General features: G+C 35.5%; 1 protein-coding gene across 1 annotated transcript; it reads left to right on the top strand.

Annotated features, from left to right (window-relative positions):
• Positions 1 to 463: 463 nt before the first annotated feature.
• LOC141416701 (olfactory receptor 7G2-like) lies at positions 464 to 1405 on the top strand. Its single transcript, XM_074053923.1, has one exon. The coding sequence runs from the start codon at positions 467 to 469 to the stop codon at positions 1403 to 1405; it is 939 nt and encodes a 312-aa protein (XP_073910024.1). The 5' UTR covers positions 464 to 466.
• The last annotated feature ends 21317 nt before the right edge of the window (positions 1406 to 22722 follow it).

The raw sequence follows: 22722 nt of genomic DNA, 5'->3' as shown, positions 1-22722 counted from the left end.
TATGTACAGAATGAAATGAGATCACCTATGTGGCTCCTGTAAACTGTCTATAATGCTCCTGAAACATTCTCATACAGCTTTGCATGATATATATCTAGCTCTCATTCCGCTCCTCTCATATTCTCCACAAGGACAGGTTTCTGTTTCATTCTGAACACAAATTTGTCCTTTCTAAGGCAATGTTATTGTCACAAAATACGTCATCATTGAACTGTATTATGTGATATTAATGTTGGACAGAGGATTTGATGATTGTAATAGCTGCAAGGATTATCATAATTAAATACCAAACTTGATGGGTTAATAACATGAATTTATTTTCTCACAGTATGGGATGCTAATGTCTGTAGGTCAAAGGTTCTTCATGGAGGGTTTCTAACATGCTGAAAAGGTGCTGTTGCTGCTGTTCACATATTTTCTGAAGTTTTGACCATATCTTTTTTTTCCCATCGGATTCCTCAGCAACATGGAAGTAGTGAACCTATCAGCTGCTTCAGAATTCATTCTTCTGGGACTCTCAGACAGTCCAGAAATGCAAACCCTCATCTACAGCCTGTTTCTCTCCATGTTCCTGGTTACCATACTGGGAAACCTGATCATTATGCTTGCTGTGATCTCTGACTCCCATCTCCACACTCCCATGTACTTCTTTCTCACCAGTCTGTCTTTTAATGATGCCTTTTTAACAACATGCACAATTCCAAAGATGCTAGTGAACATCCAAACACATGACCAGAGCATCACTTATATAGGATGCATAGCTCAGGTCTGCTTTTTCCTGCTTTCTGTTGGTATGGAAAATTGTCTTCTTGCAGTAATGGCCTATGACCGCTATGCAGCCATTTGTCATCCTCTGAGGTATCATATCATCATGAACCCATGCCTCTGTCTCCTCCTGGTAATGTTGTCTCTGTTGTTTAGCATTATTAATACCCTCGTGAACAGTCTGATGGTGTTACATTTGTCCTTCTGCACAGAACTAGTAATCCCCCACTTCTTCTGTGAACTTACTCAGATTACCAAACTTGCCTGTTCTGATACTCTTATTGATAACATATTGGTATATGTTTCATCTTGCATATTTGGTGGTGTTCCTCTCTCTGGAATTGTTTTGTCTTATATTCACATTGTGTCCTCTGTCCTGAGAATGTCATCATCAGAAGGAAGGTATAAAGCATTTTCCACCTGTGGGTCTCACCTTTCTGTCGTTTCCTTGTTTTATGGGTCAGCTTTTGGGGTATATATGAGCTCCACATTTACAGACTCATCATGGAAGACTTCAGTAGCTTCAGTGATGTATTCTGTGGTCCCTCAAATGATGAACCCTTTTATCTACAGTCTGAGAAACAGGGACATGAAGGAAGCCTTGAGAAAACTAATTGGTAGGATACTTTCTTTGCTCTGATGAATAAATTGCGTTAAACTAGAACTTCTAATGTGATTTAAGGAGACCTGATTCTTTATGGTCCAGGATGCTAGTTTCTTCTGCCACTACATATTTTGAAATGACTAAGTAATGTAATGTGAAGGTGTATTTTAATTTGCCTGGAATCCTTATAATGCTTCCTGTCTAGGTTTGTAAAAGTTTACATATCCTCTCAAATTTCTGAACATTATTTCTTTGCTTGGGTTCCAGCAATTATGAGCCTCACTGAGGATCAATTTAGTAATTTTTGTGTATACTCAAGAAATCAAGTTGTAGAAGCTGGCATGGCATTTACGTATATAAAATATCATTTCTAGAGAATAATTTCTACTTGACACTCTAGTTAGTTAAATAAGATTTGCATTCTACAGTGAATCCTACTGTGGATCATGGGAGTGGACAATCATACAGTTTGAATCAATTGCTAAGACCTGTTGCTAATAAACTATATGCTTCTGAGGTCGACTGTAAAACATTCACAATTAGTCTATATCTGTGATTTGAGGTACTTATGTTTTATTTCAAACTGATCAGTGAACATATCTTCAACCTATAATGAAAAAATAATCCTGACCCTTAGTATGCTCAAATAATAGAGTTGCCTTTGATTACAAAGACTGTAGAGGCAAGGAGTATACATGGAAGTGAGCTAAGCTTCATTTAATACTTCCTGAATGTGACTGTATTATAGGAATGATTCTACTTAGAGCACCTGGTGATTTCAGGAAACACAGATGTCAGACACAGACATGATTGCAAGACAGAAATTTGGGTCCATTTTCCTGCCCTGCTGATATTAAAATTTACCATGGATTATAAAGAATATGTTACTACAGGGGACTGAATGGTGAACCTCAATATATGTCCCCATATTATCCTCTAAACTTGTGTTATCCTATTTGACATACACAATATTTGGACAAGGGGGATTTAAGGAGAATGACTGCTTATCTGCTTGATTATTAATTGCTCTTTTGTTTATAAGTGGAAGGGGATAGGACACTAAGAAATAAAACAGGCAATTGAATTATGGAAGAAAATGGAAACATGTATCTTGCTTTTGATTCCCAGTATTTGGTCAATTTTGCCTGCAAAACTGTCATTTTCATAAAATTGTAATGAATGTTTATTCCTTCTGGATATATACCTGCAAAAGTTTTTACAATGCATTTGCTTTTGTTTAATCTGGGTAAACTTCAAACTTGATAATTTCCATGTTTTCTTTTTGGTTTGATCATTGTGCTTCAAAACCCTCATCTTTTTGTGCTCATAAATTATTTACTCATGTTCAAAGTTGATATTTTTATATTGTATATGGATACCTTCAAAATAAGTATCCTTTCTGATGGTGATGAGATTTGGTGTTTTTCTGCTTCTGTGAATAAGACCATTAGACTATGTCTATGAAGGAAATAAGGGTGTTTTAAACTCATCGAGGAATCACTGGCTATAACAGAGCAGGTTATCATGTTTGTGTGTTTCTAAAGACTTTCTACAAATGGTTGAATATATTTAAATTCCAATATGATACCCCCTTTGAATTTTCATTTTCCCTACCATTCTAATAGTCGGTAAATTAATTTTCATTTCTTTCATTGTGAGGGTTAGAGTCACTATCCATATTTTCCTCTTGCCATATTTACATTTATGACATTTCCATTGAGTGACTTTCATGTTATTTTAAATTACTTCATCATGCTTTTCATGTCATTGCAATAGAGGATTTTTGTATCATATAAATATATATATGACTAATTTATTCTTTAAGGGCAAGTCTCCCTTTATATGAGCTTGGAGTATTAAGTTAAAGAGCACAACAGCTTAGTTTTCACATGGTTTAAGTTGTTAGTATTTCTCTCTTGGTCTGTGCTTGGTAGGTCTTGGTACTGATAACTCTGTATGCTTTGCTGAAGGACTGTCATTTGCAATTGACAGTGAAACCCTATGTAGTATATTTTTACCTTTAATGTGAGACAGGTATGAAAAGCCTTTTTTCTTAGCACTTTTTGTTAAATAACCATCCATTCACATATTGTGAATGCCAATTCAGAAACAAAGAAACTGTCTCTTCATGTGTTGATGTGTTGTTTAGACTGTCTTTCAGTACAATTGGATTGATGTACATTTCCATGCAGCAATATCACATGTCTTTATGTTTGTAGCACCTTAGTGTTTTAAAACGGTATCTGTTTTGCTAACAAAAATACACTAAGTATTTTTTCACAATCACAGATGTACTTTTTATCACACATTTCCAGCTTTTCAGATAATTTGATGATCTTAGTACCAATATTGATAGCCAAGATCCATAATTTTAATCCACGACTATACATGTGTGTGTTTCATGTGAAGGCTACTACTAAAAAGTTTGGGGAAAATAAGTAGTAAATCCTTAAAAGCAAGTGAGTTTTTTGTTATAAGTACACTGCATTTTGATTACAGGTAATAAATCAGAAGCCACTGTTTGTACTATGCAAAACCAGGTTAATATTACACTCAGCAATACAAAGAACTAACCCCAAATTATTACGTTTTATAGTTCACTTCCTATGCTGCTAGCTGTGTGTAGTTCTGATTTTGGTTTGAAACATGTTAAAACCTTCCTAGCATTGATTGCATGACTCTGAGAATGCATAGAGAAAGAAAACTAGAATCCACTGCAGGGGGACACTGTGTCCATTTGTGAAGTACCCTTTTGAAGAGCAAGAACCACTAGGAGTAAAGAGAAAAGGTTATCATACATTGAGAACACTTTTGTTCCCCTTGTTTTGTGTCTATTTATATTATGGATAGATTCCTGAAACTTCAAGTTTCCAAGGTATTTTCTTCTCTTTAGAAAATTTGAGAAAGAAATGTTTTGTGATGTATGAACTCATTCATGATCAGCATACCCACTTGTACATAGTACTTATTAAGTCATGTACAAATGTACAATCTACCAGCACAATATTATCATGCTTTTCAGAAAACATACCTATATGCTAGGACCATGTGTAGGTGCCTAAAACAGATGCTCCAGTTTTCAAATCATTTCAGTACAGGTATAGGAAGTGAATAATGATTTCAAATCATTTTGGTCCCCAGTCACTAATGTACTACAACTGAACATCCCATGTTCAATTTCACATATTGGGAATGTTTATGAGGCAACAGTAATTGGTAAAACTTTATCAGGAGTGTCAAATTATATGGAAACAGAGCAGGTACAATGACATTCAGAATTAAAGCAGAACTGTTGGCAGAATAATGTGCAAAGTTTTCATGGACATACAGTACATTTTCTCTCCATGAATGGAGGCACATATTAATGAATGGTAGGACTTTTGATGAGACAACAACATTGCAAAAGAAATAAATGCAAAGCATTTTGCTATCAGGAGCAAAATGATTCATCTGATGTCATACTGGAGAGAAAAATAAACAAGTTCATAGAAGATGTGGCTAGAAATAACAGCACTTGACAGGTTTGCAGCTCTGTGCAAAATACTACATTTGCCATTATATATCCAGTAACTAGAAGTATAATTTCACAGCTTCTCAGTGATTTTCAGAGGGAAAAATTCTTGGCCTTATAAACACAAAATAATGGTGCAAATTATCATTGTTATACAAACAGAGAGGAATGGAAAAATTTCATGTTTTCCTCTGTTTGATTAGAATTTAAAAGTTCTGATATAGAAGGAGATATGGATTAGATGAAATGGCTTGTCTGTTTTCTGATATCACATCAGCAAAAAATACTGGACATCACTCTCAATAACATATTAATTATATTTCAATGGATAAACCTTGAACTGGAATTCAGAACATATTTTTCTGAGTATACAAATAGAAACACATTTAACTGACATAAGAATATACATATGGTACTGGGGCTTGAACTCAGGGCCTACACTTTGAGCCACTCCTCCAGCCCTTTTTTTGTGAAGATTCTTTTTGAGATAGAGTCTCTTGGAGCCATTTGCCCATGCTGACTGCAAAATGAGATTCTCTTGATCTCTGCCCCCTGAATAGCTAGGGTTACAGTTGTGAGCCACTGGTCCCTTGTAGTATGTATATATTTATATACTGATGTAAATGATAATCTAATAAAATAATGTGCATTTTATATAGCAATATATAATAAATACTATATGATATATATTTGTGTTTAACTATATAATACAGTATATATTTTAGTCATTGATAATATTTTATAATTACCATATGTAATATAATATACATATATTCGTATATTAAGTCATATGAAATCCATATGAAGTAAAAATATTGTGAGGGAGGAGCAACAATGAAAGAATAGAAGTAACCTTTCTTTGAATCTGCAATAGAGAATAGCCAGAGCAGCAAAGGAGAAACTTCATCCCATTTAGAGAAAGTGATAAGACCTATGGGAACGAATAAAGAAGGTGTTAGAAACTTAAACAGCATGTACAACTGGAAAGGTGATGCAGAGAAAATTATGGATCAATTTCACACTTCAATCTCAGCTCCTGGCTGGGGTCAGAATACCCAGAATAAAATCAACTCCTGATATTTACAGCTCACCTACAATTCTATCTATAATATAAACCCACAGTCCTTACAACTTTCAATCCCATTTGGGAATTTGGTTTTGGAATGAATCTACCTATACAGCAATCTCATATTGGAAGTCAATCCCTTATATTGCCCAGTAAACTCTGAGAGAAGGCTATGACTAGAAGTCATTTTGGGAGGAGTCCATTTATTAATTCAAACCCTTGGGCATCAGAAGGCAAGGAGCAATCATAATTTGTTGTCTGTGTGGATGCCCTGCTGCATTTAATGAGTGCAGGTCATCTAAGACAGTCTTATCTGAAGAGAACTCACTGGGAGGTATGAGTTGTAGGCACTGCAGGTTATGAAGAAGAGGGCAGCGTAGAATGCAAAGTTCAGTGAATAGGAGTAAGATCAGTGTGGTTTGCAGAGGGAGCCAGGTCTGGAAACACCAAATGGAGGCTTACAAATCACTCACTGCCCTGGTATTCTATCTAGCGCAGAACTCAGTCCTCTCATCCTGAGTCTTTTCAGGTATTCAGTGCTGCATGCTGGATTTTTGCCATGCCATTGAGTGTGCAGTCTATGGTCATTGGGGCTGCCAAAACAGTGTAGCATATGTGCTGTAACTGGCAAAGAGAACTTATTGTTGCCTACTAATTGTACACACAGACCAAGAGAGTGTGGAGAATAGGGGCAAAAATAACTTAGGGTAGACTGTGAAATTAATAATTTATACATGTAAAACTTGTAATAGTACAATGAAATAAAGAAGGGAAAAGGAAAATGGGAAAAAGGAAAAAAAAGAAGAAAGGTTACAGAAAATAAAACAAGAAGAGAGGAAAAGGAGAAAATTTTAGGAAAACAAAATAACAAGATGTAAAAGAACCAATAACAAATAATGAAAATATGTATAAATCAAATTGATAGAAGAGTAGTTATAAAAATAAAAATAATTTTAAGATATGATAAATGCAATACTAAAATTAGTAGCACAAAGGAAATTGCAAAAAAAGTGGTTTGAGAATCTTCATTCTGAGAAATCTAACATTGGAGTCCATCGGGTTTGGCAGGTGGGATATATCATAGTCTATTATAGTTCTGTTGTAGTTCCTCTCTGTTCAGACCACACTGGTTGCTTCTTGTGAGCAGGCAGGTGGCTGGACCAGCCAATCATATGCATCTTGTCATTCGCTCAGATGCATTCACTTTAGAGGATTTCCTTTTTTGCAAAATTGGAGCTTCTAGTAGGTTCAATGTGCTTTGATGCCTGTGGACCAGACAGGCTCCTGCTCTGTCCTTAGGACCTCCAGTCTTTACACATAGGTGCCTAAGTGTTGAAGTCAATTGCAGAGTGCATTGGTGAGTGATTGGAATCAAACATATATTTCTGTACTTGAAGGGGAAACTGAGAAAACTAGGCACTATGTCTTACATAAACTAGCAAAGGGGAGAAAGTGAAAAATTAGAGCAACATGACTTTTGTGGATCTCCACATGACTAGCACAAAACAACAGGTGTGTTGCTGCAGGGAGAGGTTGGTTGCCATGGAAATACATTGGATTGCAGTAGTGGTCAGCCTGAGCAGTAAATGCCAAGTGGGGGAAGGCCAAAATTTCCACAGTGGGGCACTAGGAAAGAGATAGTGGGGAAAGTGTTCACCATCATCCACAATGCAGAGTTTGCCACATGGAAAAAATTCTAGCTTAAGATATCCATTCAGAGCAACAAGTCGTCCCTGAAGAAGGATATCTTGTTCTTCCTGTCTTATTAATGGGTGCTATAACTGGGAATCATCTAAAAAGGCATCCTGTCATTTGAACTTACTGTTGGCAGGAGCAGATGCACCTGTACTTCTGTATCTCCAAGTTCTCTCCTCTTCACTGATTCAATAGGTGACTACCACAACAGTCAACTTTGGCCCAGAAAAGTGATTGTGACATAGACACAATTTTCCAAACACAAATCTAGGTGATAGGAAGTGTGGCTTGCATGGCAGAGACAAGTGGAAGTTTCTTCCATTTAAAAACAGTGGTACAACCTCTTAGAGTGTGGATAGACCAGCTGTGTGTGGATTCATGTGAAGGCTGTGATCGAAGACAGCACGGGGGATTGGGGAATACTTGGTGGCTGCAGATCAGCATCCCAGTGATCAGTTTGTTCAAATTCCCCGTGATGAGAGGTTTAGAGAGATTGGATTAAACATTTTTCACATCTACAGGCTAACTGACAGTCTGGTTCATAAATGAGTGGGCACTTATATAAAGGGTGCTCTAGCTTGGAAGGAGAGAGCAAATCCTGAGTGGACTGTACGGTAATACAGAGAACTCAGAATTGTGAATATAACACTGCAGCATTAATTGTTTGATGAGCACCTGCTGGAAGGTAAACATGGCGTTTAATGCTCTATACCTCCCCAATTATCACTCTTGTTTTAACTGTCCAGCAGGATCTGAGCAGGACAACTCACAAAATCCCTCACTGAATGTACAATCTAGAAAAAGAAGCTTGGGAACATAATGTCTCCATTTCTTCAACAAAAAAATTACTGAACTGTTATTTTCTTGATTTGTTTGTTTAAAATTATATTATTGTGTTTCCCTTACTATTTTGCAGCATATATAAAATCATACAAAATAATGGTTTCATTGTTATCCTTTCATACTTGAATATAATGAACTTTGTTCCTATGATGTTCCCATTTCCCTCCTTCTTCCCCAGTTTTGATATCCCACTCATCCACTTTCTCTTCTACTTCCAGGTATACTTTTTTTCTTGAGGTACTCGACATTGAATCCAGGGACTAGGGCTTGCTAAGCAAGATATACACTACTTGATCAATGCCCTTAGTTCTTCTTTAATTTGTTGTTTTATAGAGAGGAGCTTACTAACTTTGCCTGAGAGAGCCCCAAATTCACAAGGGGCCTCTACCTCCCATATATCTGGGTTTACAGGAATGTAAAATCACAACCATCTCTTTCATATTATTTAAATTTGAATCAGCATATGACTGCAAACATGCAATATTTATCTTTCTGAGTCTGTCTTATTTTGTTTAATCATTTTCTTCCACTATTGTGGAAGGAGGGAGAGAGAGAGGTAGTAAGGCACTTGGTACTAGGTATAACATGAAAAGTCCTGTCCCTGGTGACCCAATTCTATGTAGGCAACAAATTATAAAATTCCAGACCTACTAAAATACTGCCACCAACTGGGGATCAAAACTTCAATATACAAAATTATTGGGGGCATTTCATATTCAAACTATAACATTGCACCCCTTGCCCCAAGCATTATGGCAATCATATATTGCAAAATGCATGCTGTCCATCTCTTTATACTTCCAGAATTGTTTAAAAGTTTAAGTCCATCATAAAACTAAAAAACTTCAGCTCAACAAAAGAAATGGTCTCTAAACTGAAGAGAATACTCACAGAGTGGGAGAAAATATTTGCCAGCTACACATAAAACAAAGGACTGATAACCAGAATATATAGGGAACTTAAAAATCTAAATTCTCCCAAAATTAATGAACCAATAAAGAAATGGGCAAGTGATCAATAGATGCAGAAAAAGCCTTTGATAAGATCCAACATCATTTCATGATAAAAGCTCTAAGAAAACTAGGAATAGAAGGAAAGTTCCTCAACATTATAAAAGCTATATATGACAAACCTACAGCCAGCATTATACTTAACGGAGAAAAATTAAAACCATTCCCTCTAAAATCAGGAACCAGACAAGGATGCCCACTATCTCCACTCCTATTCAACATAGTACTGGAATTCCTAGCCAGAGCAATTAGGCAAGAAGAAGGAATAAAAGGAATACAAATAGGTAAAGAAACTGTTAAAATATCCCTATTTGCAGACGACATGATCCTATACCTTAAAGACCCAAAAAACTCTACTCAGAAGCTTCTAGACATCATCAATAGCTATAGCAAAGTAGCAGGATATAAAATCAACATAGAAAAATCATTAGCATTTCTATACACTAACAATGAGCAAACGGAAAAAGAATGTATGAAAACAATTCCATTTACAATAGCCTCAAAAAAAATCAAATACCTAGGTGTAAACCTAACAAAAGATGTGAAAGACCTCTACAAGGAAAACTATACACTTGTGAAGAAAGAGATTGAGGAAGACTATAGAAAGTGGAGAGATCTCCCATGCTCATGGATTGGTAGAATCAACATAGTAAAAATGTCGATACTCCCCAAAGTAATCTACATGTTTAATGCAATTCCCATCAAAATTCCAATGACATTCATTAAAGAGATTGAAAAATCTACTGTGAAATTTATATGGAAACACAAGAGGCAACGAATAGCCAAGGCAATACTCAGTCAAAAGAACAATGCAGGAGGTATCACAATACCTAACTTCAAACTATATTACAAAGCAATAACAATAAAAACAGCATGGTACTGGCACAAAAACAGACATGAAGACCAGTGGAACAGAATAGAGGATCCAGATATGAAGCCACACAACTATGAGCAACTTATCTTTGACAAAGGAGCTAAAAATATACGATGGAGAAATAGCAGCCTCTTCAACAAAAACTGCTGGGAAAACTGGTTAGCAGTCTGCAAAAAACTGAAACTAGATCCATGTATATCACCCTATACCAAGATTAACTCAAAATGGATCAAGGATCTTAATATCAGACCACAAACTCTTAAGTTGATACAAGAAAGAGTAGGAAATACTCTGGAGTTAGTAGGTATAGGTAAGAACTTTCTCAATGAAACCCCAGCAGCACAGCAACTAAGAGATAGCATAGATAAATGGGACCTCATAAAACTAAAAAGCTTCTGTTCATCAAAAGAAATGGTCTCTAAACTGAAGAGAACACCCACAGAGTGGGAGAAAATATTTGCCAATTATACATCAGACAAAGGACTGATAACCAGAATATACAGGGAACTTAAAAAACTAAATTCTCCCAAAACTAATGAACCAATAAAGAAATGGGCATGTGAACTAAACAGAACTTTCTCAAAAGAAGAAATTCAAGTGGCCAGAAAACACATGGAAAAATGCTCACCATCTCTAGCAATAAAGGAAATGCAAATTAAAACCACACTAAGATTCCACCTCACCCCTGTTAGAATAGCCATCATCAGCAACACCACCAACAACAGGTGTTGGCGAGGATGCGGGGAAAAAGGAGCCCTCTTACACTGTTGGTGGGAATGTAGACTAGTACAACCACTCTGGAAAAAATTTGGAGGCTACTTAAAAAGCTGGACATCGATCTACCATTTGATCCAGCAATACCACTCTTGGGGATATACCCAAAAGACTGTTACTCCAGAGGCACCTGCACATCCATGTTTATTGCGGCACTATTCACAATAGCCAAGTTATGGAAACAGCCAAGATGCCCCAGCACTGACGAATGGATTAAGAAAATGTGGTATCTATACACAATGGAATTTTATGCAGCCATGAAGAAGAACGAAATGTTATCATTCGCTGGTAAATGGATGGAATTGGAGAACATCATTCTGAGTGAGGTTAGCCTGGCCCAAAAGACCAAAAATCGTATGTTCTCCCTCATATGTGGACATTAGATCAAGGGCAAACACAACAAGGGGATTGGACTATGAGCACATGATAAAAGTGAGAGCACACAAGGAAGGGGTGAGGATAGGTAAGACACCTAAAAAACTAGCTAGCATTTGTTGCCCTTAACGCAGAGAAACTAAAGCAGATACCTTAAAGCAACTGAGGCCAATAGGAAAAGGGGACCAGGAACTAGAGAAAAGGTTAGATCAAAAAGAATTAACCTAGAAGGTAACACCCACGCACAGGAAATCAATGTGAGTCAATGCCCTGTATAGCTATCCTTATCTCAACCAGCAAAACCCCTTGTTCCTTCCTATTATTGCTTATACTCTCTCTACAACAAAATTAGAGATAAGGGCAAAATAGTTTCTGCTGGGTATTGAGGGGGGGAGCGGGAGGGGGTGGAGTGGGTGGTAAGGGAGGGGGTGGGGGCAGGGGGGAGAAATGAACCAAGCTTTGTATGCACATATGAATAATAAAAGAAAAATGAAAAAAAAAGATACTAATGGAAAAATGATAAACTCAGAAGCAAATCTAAACATAAATGGAAACAGAAGTAGCAATGCAGATCAATGAGGAAAAGATAATTATTTAATAAATGCTGGTAGGACCTTATGCTCTCAATATAAGGAAAAATGAAATTGGATCTCTAGCACATACCACATTTAAAGAGTCAATTGCCAAGCCAAGAGCCAGTGGCTCATGCCCATAATCCTAGCTATTCCTCAGGAGGCAGAGATCAGGAGGATTGCAGTTCAAAGCCAGCCCAAGCAAAATAGTCTGCAAGACCTATCTCAAAAAAAAACCCAACACAGAAACAGGGTTGGTGGAGTGGCTCAAGTGGTAGCACACAGGCTTACTAAATGAAAGTCCTGAGTTCAAACCCCAATATTAAAAAAAAAAAACTATATCCTTAGGATATCATGTTTGCCTCTACAACAGTGAGATTCACTATGCATAAAATATACATAATTAGATAATGTCAGTGGCTTGCAATGGGTTTGTGATCTTGTGATTTTCTCAGAGCTAATTTCATTATTTCTCATAAGAAACCTTAACTGTGAAAAATTGATACAAAGAAGAGAACCTTTAATAGTTCTAAGGACTTCAGAAGTCACCAGGTGTTTGCAGCAGATGTGTCAAACATGAATATATGATGACAGGGAGCCTAAGCTGAGTGCCCTTCCCTTGGTTCGTTGACAATGTTAGGAGATTACACAGAAAACATATTTGTGATCAGTTAAATGGTGACACTCAAATTGATACGTCAATGCTCTACTTTCCTTGCTCGTGAATATGAATGCACTTGATAAGATGGTGACTCTCATTTACATCAATGAAAGGATTTTTTTCAGATAATGATATGTCTGAATATCTGAGTGGATCATAAGCATAGTTTCATATACTCTAATGGGATAGATTGAAGCATAGACAGAAATTAAATTAATTCAACAAGTTTTTGTTAGCTTCAATTATTTAATTTTGCCTTAAAAACATATTTTTGGACTCTGTGGTACTTTTACTCTCTCATTGTATATGCCTGCACAACATATTATATGAGTATGCTAATTTTTGTCAGTACTGGACTTTGAAATAGGTGCTTCTTATGTAGGTGTTTTATCACTTGAACCATGCTCCCATCCCATGAATACGATGAGTTTTGAGCTTCATAAGTTATCAAGGTGGTAAATGACTTCTGTGCCTTGATTGGAATTTTCATCATTGCACTTTGGAGAGTCCATGATATTGTGGGGTTTAGCAGTTAATCATTTATTTCCAGGGTTATTTTTATCTAATACCTAATAGGAATGAAAAATAGATAATCTTTCTTATAGTGATGACATTTGTGTAGTTATTTTTCTACTGCAGCATGTATAGCTATTCTCTTTCATGTCTCTTGAAAATCTTTAACACATTTTTATCTGGTACTGGAATTATTGGTTGCAGGATATCATTTTTTTTTACTTTGTGAATTCTCAGGGACTTTTCAATGTGGATGAGGTACTTTACTTCCTTATTTGCTAATTCTGATGTCCAGTCATCACAAACTTACCTTCTTATTTATGTAGTCTAGTTGGTATAAAATAATGCTTAATTAATGTATATCTCTTTTCATGAGATGCATTGCCTTTTCACATATTATATGTGTCAATACCTTCCTTTTGGAAAATATGTGCTTAAGATATTTCCATAGATATGTTTGTACTTTTGTTGATTTATAAAATTTCTTCATAGACTATAGAAATTCAGTCATTTTAGTGATTTGTAGTGATTATTATTTTGTGCTTAGCCTATTGTTCATCAGCTTTACAGTGTTTAGTGAATCTGCACCAGTATTCAGATTTAATATGGCTTTATAGCTCAATATTTTCATATAGTTCTCAATAATTCTTGAATATGAAAGCTGTACTTTTAGTTTAACCCACTATTTAAAGTCCTGACTGTACCAGAATGTGTTTTCAAATTTATGACAAAACAAAAACCTATTCACCTATTCTATACTTAATAAACTATTTACTTATATGCTGGTATTTTCTGAAATCTGTTTTCTGAACAATAATATTGTTATTGTTCTCCCTGTACTAATATCTTATTAATTCTTTTTTTGCCACAGCAGACACTTAAAACTAAGTTACTTGTGACAATCCCCAATTTTTTTGTTACAATCACATTTGTCTTGTGAGTAAACAGCTTTTGATTGACTTCAGAATTCCTCTAAAAACATTAATAAGAAATAACTATTATTTAAATTGATGACCTGTAGTTTTCAGAAAAAATATGTATGTTCCTATTGAGGAATTGGAAAATGTTGATGTAAAATTCTACTTGGTAGAATACATGCATAGGTGTGTGCACTATGATTCTTTTAATTCCCTATTTCCCTTATTCCCTTCCAGTGAAAATCATTTCAAAAAATTCTCCTTTTATATTCATGTCAATATTATTACAAACATTTGCTTATTATCCAAGTCTATGATGAATAAAATATTCACTTTTTTACTGGTGTTTTTCTAAATTATCTTTTCTGAACAATAGTATTGTTACATATCTCCCTGTACTAATATCTGATTTTTTTTATTGTACCAAACCAGAACCCCTAAAATTAAGTTTCTTGTGGTGACAATTCCCAATGCTTTTTGTTACAATCACAGTTGTCTTACAAGTAAACACCTTTTGATTGAATCCCAAATTCCTCTGACAGTATTGATAAGAAATAGCCATAATTTAAATTGGTGACCATATGTTCAGAACAAAATGTATATGCTACTATTATACCATCCTTCTGTTATATTCATGTCCCATTATTATTATTGCTGTTGTTGCTATTTTCAGTCTAGATTCTGAATATGAATGAACACAGAAGACGTTTGGCTTTTTGAGCTTGGCTTATTGTACTCAACATGATGTTCTGCACTTTAATACATTTTCTGCAGATGACACAATTTCATTCTGCTTTATGGCTGAAAAGTAACTCATTGTTTCTATAAAATGAGGAAAACTATAAATACTAACATCATATTTTCTTTATGTATCAGTTGTTGAGCACATAGTCTGATTCCACATTTTTGACTATTGTGAACATTGTTGCAATAAACATGGCTGTTTAGTTGTCTGCTTAAAACAACATGCATAGAGAAGAAAGCAAGAATATTGAAGGATGTTAAAGAGAAAAACCAAATAACATAAAATGTAAAACCATCAATATCACAGCAGATTTCACAACAAAATCTGAAAAGCGAGAAGTGTATAGAGTGAGGTATTTCAGGCAATGAATGAAAATAACTTCAACCCTAGGATACTCTACCAAAGAAAACTATCATTCAAAACAGATGGAACAATAAATATATGCCACGATAAGTAGAAACTAAAACAGTATATGACCACCAAGCTACTGCTACAGAACATTCTCCAACTAATTCTGCACACAGAAGATGAAAGCAAACAAAATCACGAGAGGACAGAAAGTGTCAAATCACAGGAGAAGAAAAGACAAGGAATCAGAGATTAGCATTGATTCAATTGCACACAACCAGTCCATTAAACAACAAAAACAAATAAATAGTGGTTATCATTACATAATTATCAATATAAACACTGAAAGTCAATGGATTAAACTCTCCCATCAAAAGACACTTTGGTAAACTGCATGAAAAAGGAAGATCCAACAATCTGTTCTTGTTAAGAGACCCATCTCATTAACAGAGACAAACACTTGCTTAGGGTGAAAGGCTGGAAGAAGAATTTACCAAGCCAATGCCTCTCCCAAAAAAACAGGCAAGGGTAGCAATATTTACATCTGGCAAAGTAGATTTCAAACTTACATTGTTCAAAAAAGATAAAGAAGGACACTTCATACTAATAAAAGGGGAACTACACTAAAAGGAAATACCAGTTATCAACTTATATGCAGCCAATGTCAATTCATCCAGTTTCATCAAACATAATCTAACAGACTTTAAAGCACATATAGACTCCAAAACAATGGTAGTAAGACACTTTAACATCTCCTATCACTAACAGATTGGTCATCCAAACAAAAAATCAATGAAGAAATTCTAAAACTAAATCACAACATAGATCAACTGGACTTTATTTTTGTCTGCAGAATATTTCACATCCAACATCTGCAAAATATACATTCTTCTCAGCAGCCCATGGGACTTTCTTCAAAATTGATAATGTCTTAGGGCACAAAGCAAACCTCACCAAATGTAAGAAAATAGAAATAATCCCCTGTATTTTATCTGATCACAATGAATTAAAACCAGGACTCAACAATAAAAGCAACAGCAGAAAATATGGAAAAAATTAGAAGCTGAATAACACATTGCTCAATGATCAGTGGGTCATTGATGAAATAAGAGAAAAAATTAAAAGGTTCCTGGAAGTTTATGAAACTGAAAACACTGCCTACCAGAACCTATGGGACACAGCAAAGGCAGTCCTAAGAGGAAAGTTTACAGCCACGAGTGCACATATTAGAAGGACAGAAGGATTTCAAATAAATGACCTAATGCTACATCTCAAACTCCTAGAAAAACCAGAAAAAAACAAAACCTAAAACAAGCAGGAGAGAAATAATAAAAATAAGGCCCAAAATTAATGAAATAGAGACCAAACAACCACACAAAGAATCAACAAAACAAACATGTGGTTCTTTGAAAAAATTAACAAGATTGAAAAACCCCTGGTAAATCTGACTAAAATGAGGAGGGAAAAGAGTCAAATCAGTAAAACCAGAAATGTAAAAGGGGAGATAACAATACACACTAAGGAAATCCAGGGAATCAGAGGCAATTTTGAGAGCCTTATTCCAATAAATTGGAAAATCTGGAAGAAATGGACAAATTTCTAGATACTTATATCTATCCAATACTGAACCAAAAGGATATTAACCACCTAAACAGATCTATAACAAAAATGAAATTTAAGCAGCATTAACGTGTCTCCCTGAAAAGAAAACTCCAGTATTCCCTGCTGAATTCTATTGCACCATTAAAGAAGAGCTAGTACCACCTCTCCTTAAACTTTTCCACAAAATAAAAAGGAAAGGAATACTACCTAACACATTTTCTGAAGCCAGTATTATACTCATCCCAAAACTGGACAAAGACACATCCAAAATGGAGAACTATAGGCCAATCTCCTTAATGAACATCGATGCAATAATCCTCAACAAAATAATGGCAAACTGAATCTGACAACATATCAGAAAGATCATCCACCATGACCAAGTTGGCTTCTTTCCCAGGATGTAGGGGTGGTTCAGCATATGCAAATCTATAAATGTAATACAGCACATCAATGGAAACCAAGACAAAAACCACTTGATCATCTCAACAGATCTAGAAAAAGCCTTTGGTAAGATTCAACACCACCTCATGGTAAAAGCTTAAAGAAAACTAGGAATAGAAGGAAAGTACCTGAACATTATAAAGGCTACATATGACAAGCCTATAGCCAATATCATACTTAACGTGGAAAAACTGAAACCATTTCCCCTAAAGTCAGGAATGAGACAAAGATACCCACTATCTCCACTCCTATTCAACATAGTCCTGGAATTCCTAGACAGAGCAACAAGGCAAGAAGAAGAAATAAAAGAATACAAATAGGTAAAGAAATAGTCAAAGTATTCCTATTTGCAGATGACATGATCCCATACCTCAAAGAACCCAAAAACAAAACAAAACAAAAACCTCTGGGGCACCATAAATAGCTTCAGCAATGTATCAGGGTTCAAATTCAACTTTCAAAAATCAGTAGCCTTTGCATACACCAACAACAAACAAATTGAGAAAGAATGTAGAAAAAATTCCATTTACAATAACCTCAAAAAATAAAACAACTAGGAATAAACTTAACAAAGGATGTAAATAACCTCTACAAGGGGAACTACTAACCATTGAAGAAAGCGATTAAGGAAGACTACAAAAGGTGGAAAGAGCCCCCATTCCCATGAATTCATCACAGAGATTGGTAAATCTACCTTAAAGTACATTTGGAAACATAAGTGACTGAGAATAGCCAAGGCAATACTCAGCAACAAGAGCAATGCTGGAGATATCACCATACTCCACTTTAAACTATACTACAGAGCCATAGCAATATAAACAGCATGGCACAGGTACTGGCAAAAAAACTGATATGAATACCAGTGGAACAGAATAGAAGACCCAGATCTAAATCCACACAACTATGTCCACCTTATTTTTAACAAAGGCGCCAAAAACATACAAAGGAGAATAAACAGCTTCTTCAATAAATACTGTTGGGAAAAGTGGTTAACTGCAGAAAACAGAAACTAGATCCATGCCTATCACTCTGTAATAGTATCAACTCAAAGTGGATTAAGGACCTTAATATCAGACCTGAAACCTTGCAGGAAAGAGCTGGGAATACTGTGGAAGCAATAGGTGTAGGAAAGGACTTCCTCAGTAGAACTCCATTAGCCCAGCAACTAAGATAAAGGATGGATAAATGAGACTACATGAAATTTAAAATATTCTGCAGAACAAAAAAGACCACCCACACAGTGGGAGAAAATATTCGCTGGCTATATAATGAATCAGTAAAGAATTTGGCAACTGAACTAAACGGAACTTTTTCAAAGAAAGAAAAGAAGTGAGCAAAAAGCACATGAAAAAATTCTCACCATCTCTAGTCATAAAGGAAATGCAAATCAAAACCCCACTAAGATTCCACCTCACCCCTGTTAGGATAGCCTCATCAAAAACACCACCACCACCAAATGTTGGCAAGGTTGTGGGGAAAGAGGAACCATTTTGCTCTGTTGGGGAGAAAGTAAGATAATACCACCACTTTGGAAAACATTATGGAGGATCCTTAAAAAACTAAACATAGATCTGCCATATGATCCAGCAATTCCACTCCTAGGGATTTACCCAAAGAATGCAACTCAGGTTATTCGAAAGGCTCCTGCATATCCATGTTTATTGCAGCACCTATTCACAGTAGCTAAGCTATGGAAACAGCCAAGATTCCCTACTACCAATGGCTGGGTTAAGAAAATGTGGTATTTATACACAATCAAATTTTACTCAGCCACAAAGGAGAATGAATTTTTGTCATTTGCAAGTAAATGAATGGAACTGGAGAACAAGATCTTAAGCAAAGTTATCCAGGCTCAGATGTCCAAAAATTGTATGTTCTCTGTCATATGTGGATTATAGACCTAAATCAACAGCACTAATATTATTGGACATGGGTCACACACTAATGGCAGAACATGTACGAGTGGAATAGGGAAAGGGAAGGAAATCTAAAACTTGAATGTGGCTGATGTGCCGACTGTAGGTGAGCAAATATTGTAATCTTAAACTGGCAGAGGCCACTATGGGAAGGTGACCAGGAAGTAGTGAAGAGGTCTGGTAGAGATGAATTAATGTGGGTTGTAACACACATGTGCATGGAAGCAATGCTAGGAATATCCCTGCATAGCTATCTGTATCTCTAACTAGCAAAAATTCTATATCTTTCTTATTATCTCTTATAGTTTCTCTTCAACAAAATAGAGAGAAAGATGGTAGAACAGGTTCTGCCTGAAAGTGAGGGGGATGTAGTATTAGGGTGTGGGGAAGATGGGAGGGGGGAGGGGGATGGAGGGATAGGTGGCCAAAACCATGCAAACACATATGAATGTAAAAAACATAAAAATAAAATGAAAGCACAACCTATCAGAACCTATGGGACACATTAAGCTCAGGCGTAAGAAGAAGGATCATAACTATGAATGCACACATTAAATATACAAAAATACCTCAAATAAATGACCAAATACTGCATCTCAAGCTACTAGAAAAAGAAGAACAGCTAAACTCAAAACAAACAGAAATATAAAAATAATAATTATAAGGGCTAAAATCAATAAAATACAGACCAAAAAATAAATAAATAAATAAAACCATACAAAAAAACCAATGAAACAGAAAGCCATTTCATTGAAATGATAAATAAGATTAACAAATCCCTGGCAAATCTGACTAAAATGAGGGAAAGGGGAAAGAACTCCAAATCATAAAATTAGAAAAGAAAAACTGTAGATTAAAAAAACCCTAAGGGAATCATTAGGGACTACATTGAAAGTGTTTACTCAAATAATTTGGCAGTTCCAGAGAAATTAATTAATTTCTAGATACATATGACCATCAAATTTTGAATCAAGAGGATATTAATCATTTAAACAGATCTATAACAAACAATGAAATTGAAGAAGCAATAGTATACCAAAAAAGAAATGTCCAGGTCCTCACAGATTCACCACTGAATTCTATCAGACTTTCAAAGAAGAACTAGTTCTTATACTCCTTAAACTTTTCCATGTAAAAGAAAGGGAAGGAATCCTGCCAAACTCTTTCTTTGAAGTTGGAATTACACTCATCCCTAAACCAAACAAGGAAACAACAAAAAACAGAAATACAGGACAATCTATTTAATTAATATGGATACAAAAATACTGAACAAAATATTGAGAAAACCAAATCAACAGCATTACAAAAACATCATACACTATGATCGAGTGGGTTCATCCCCAGAATGCAATGATCATTCAACATGTGCAAATCATTAACTGTAATACAGCATGTTAACAGAAGGAAAGACAAAAATTGCATGATCATCACAATAGAAGCAGAGAAAGCTTTTTTTGACAAAATTCAACATCCTTTTATGATGAAAGCACTGATAAATTAGGAATAGAAGGAATGTAACTCAAGATAACAGATGTCATATGTGACAAGCCTATAGCCAACATCATACTAACTGTGGAAAACCTGAAATCATTTCCTTTAAAGTCAGGAATGAGACAAGGGTGACTGCATTCTCCACTGTTATCCAATATAGTCTTGGATTGACAGGAAGAAAAGATAAAAGTAATAAAATTGGAAAAGAAGTAGCCAAACTAACTCTGTTTGCAGATGACATGATCTTATACCAAAAACACCCAAAAGACCCACAAAAAAACCACCTAGACATCATGAATAGCTTAAGCAAAGTATCAGGGCAGAAAAATCAATTTTTAAAAAATCAGTAGCCTTTCTACATGCCAAGAAAGAACAGATTGAGACCAATGTAGGAAAATAGTTCCATTACAATAAGCTCAAAAAATAAAGTATCTAGTAATAAAAATAAGAAAAGATATAAAAGCTGTCTACAAGCAAACTGTAAAACATTGAGGAAAAATTTAAAAAATTACAGAAGATGGAAAAAATCTCCTATGCTAATGATTGGTAGAATGGATATTGTGAAAATGCGTATATAACTAAAAGCAGGATACATGCTCAATTCAATCCTTTTCAAAATTCCAAACATTCATAACTGAGACAGAAAAATTAACCTTAAAGTTCATTTAGAAGCAAAAACAATGGCAAGTATCCAAGGTAATACTGAGCAAAAAAATCAATGTTGGAGGTATCATGATACTCAACTTCAAATATACTACAGAGCCATAGTAATAAGAACAGTATGTTTCTGGCAAAAAACCAGATATTAAGATTTGTGGAACAGAGTAGATGACCCAAATATGAATCCATGGAAGCTAAAACCACCTGATTTTTGGCAAAGACATAAAAAACATACAATGGAAAGAAAACAGCCTCTTCAGAAAATGTTACTGTGAAAACATGTAATGTGTATATCAGCATGCAGTAAATGGAAACTAGATCCATATGTTTCATCATGTACAAGTATCAACTCAAAGTAGATTAAGTCACTTAATATAAGATCTAAAATTTTGTAGCTAATGTAGAAAAGCACATAGACAATGACTTCCTAAATAGAACTTGAACGGCATAACAGCTAAAAGAAAGGATAGACAAATGGGACTAAGAGAAACAAACAAGAAAACTTCTGCCTGAAAATAAAGGTCACTAAATTGAACAGACTTCCCAAAGAATGGGAGAAAATCTTTGCTATCTATGCATCTGACAAGGGATTAATAACCAGAATATGCAGACACAAAAAACTAAACTACCCAAAAATCAATGACCCAATGAAGAAATCAACAAATGAAGTAACAGATTTTTCAAAAGGAGAATTCTGAATAGGTAAAACACACAAGAAGAAATGCTCAAAATCCCTGGCCATGATGGAAATGCAAATCAAAACCATGTTAAGATTCCACTTCACACAGGAAATTAATGTGAGTCAACTCCCTGTATAGCTATCCTTATCTCAACCAGCAAAAACACTTGTTCCTTCCTATTATTGCTTATATTCTCTCTTCAACAAAATTAGAGATAAGGGCAAAATATTTTCTGCTGGGTATTGAGGGGGTGGGGGGCAGAGGGAAGGGGTGGAGTTGGTGGTAAGGGAGGGGGTTGGGGGCAGGGTGGAGAAATGTCCCAAGCCTTGTATGCACATATGAATAATAAAACAACAACAACAAAAAGATTCCACCTCGCTCCTGTTAGAATGACTACCATCAAGAAGACAAACAACAAAAATGTTGGCAAAGATCTGGGGCAAAAGAAACCCTCATAAACTATGGGTGAGGATGGAAATTACTGTAACCACTATGGAAAACAGTGGGAGAGGGGCTTCTCAAAAACTAAAAATAGAACTGCCAAATGATCCAGCAATACCTCTCCAAGGGCAGCACCAGAATAAATGTAAGTCAGGTTGCAGTAAAGATACCTGTGCAGCCATGTTTATTGTCATGTTATTCACAAAAACTAAGCTATA

Source organism: Castor canadensis, chromosome 14 (assembly GCF_047511655.1).
Source record: "Castor canadensis chromosome 14, mCasCan1.hap1v2, whole genome shotgun sequence".
NCBI lineage: Eukaryota > Metazoa > Chordata > Mammalia > Rodentia > Castoridae > Castor > Castor canadensis.
This window is presented reverse-complemented; position numbering and strand designations above follow the sequence as displayed.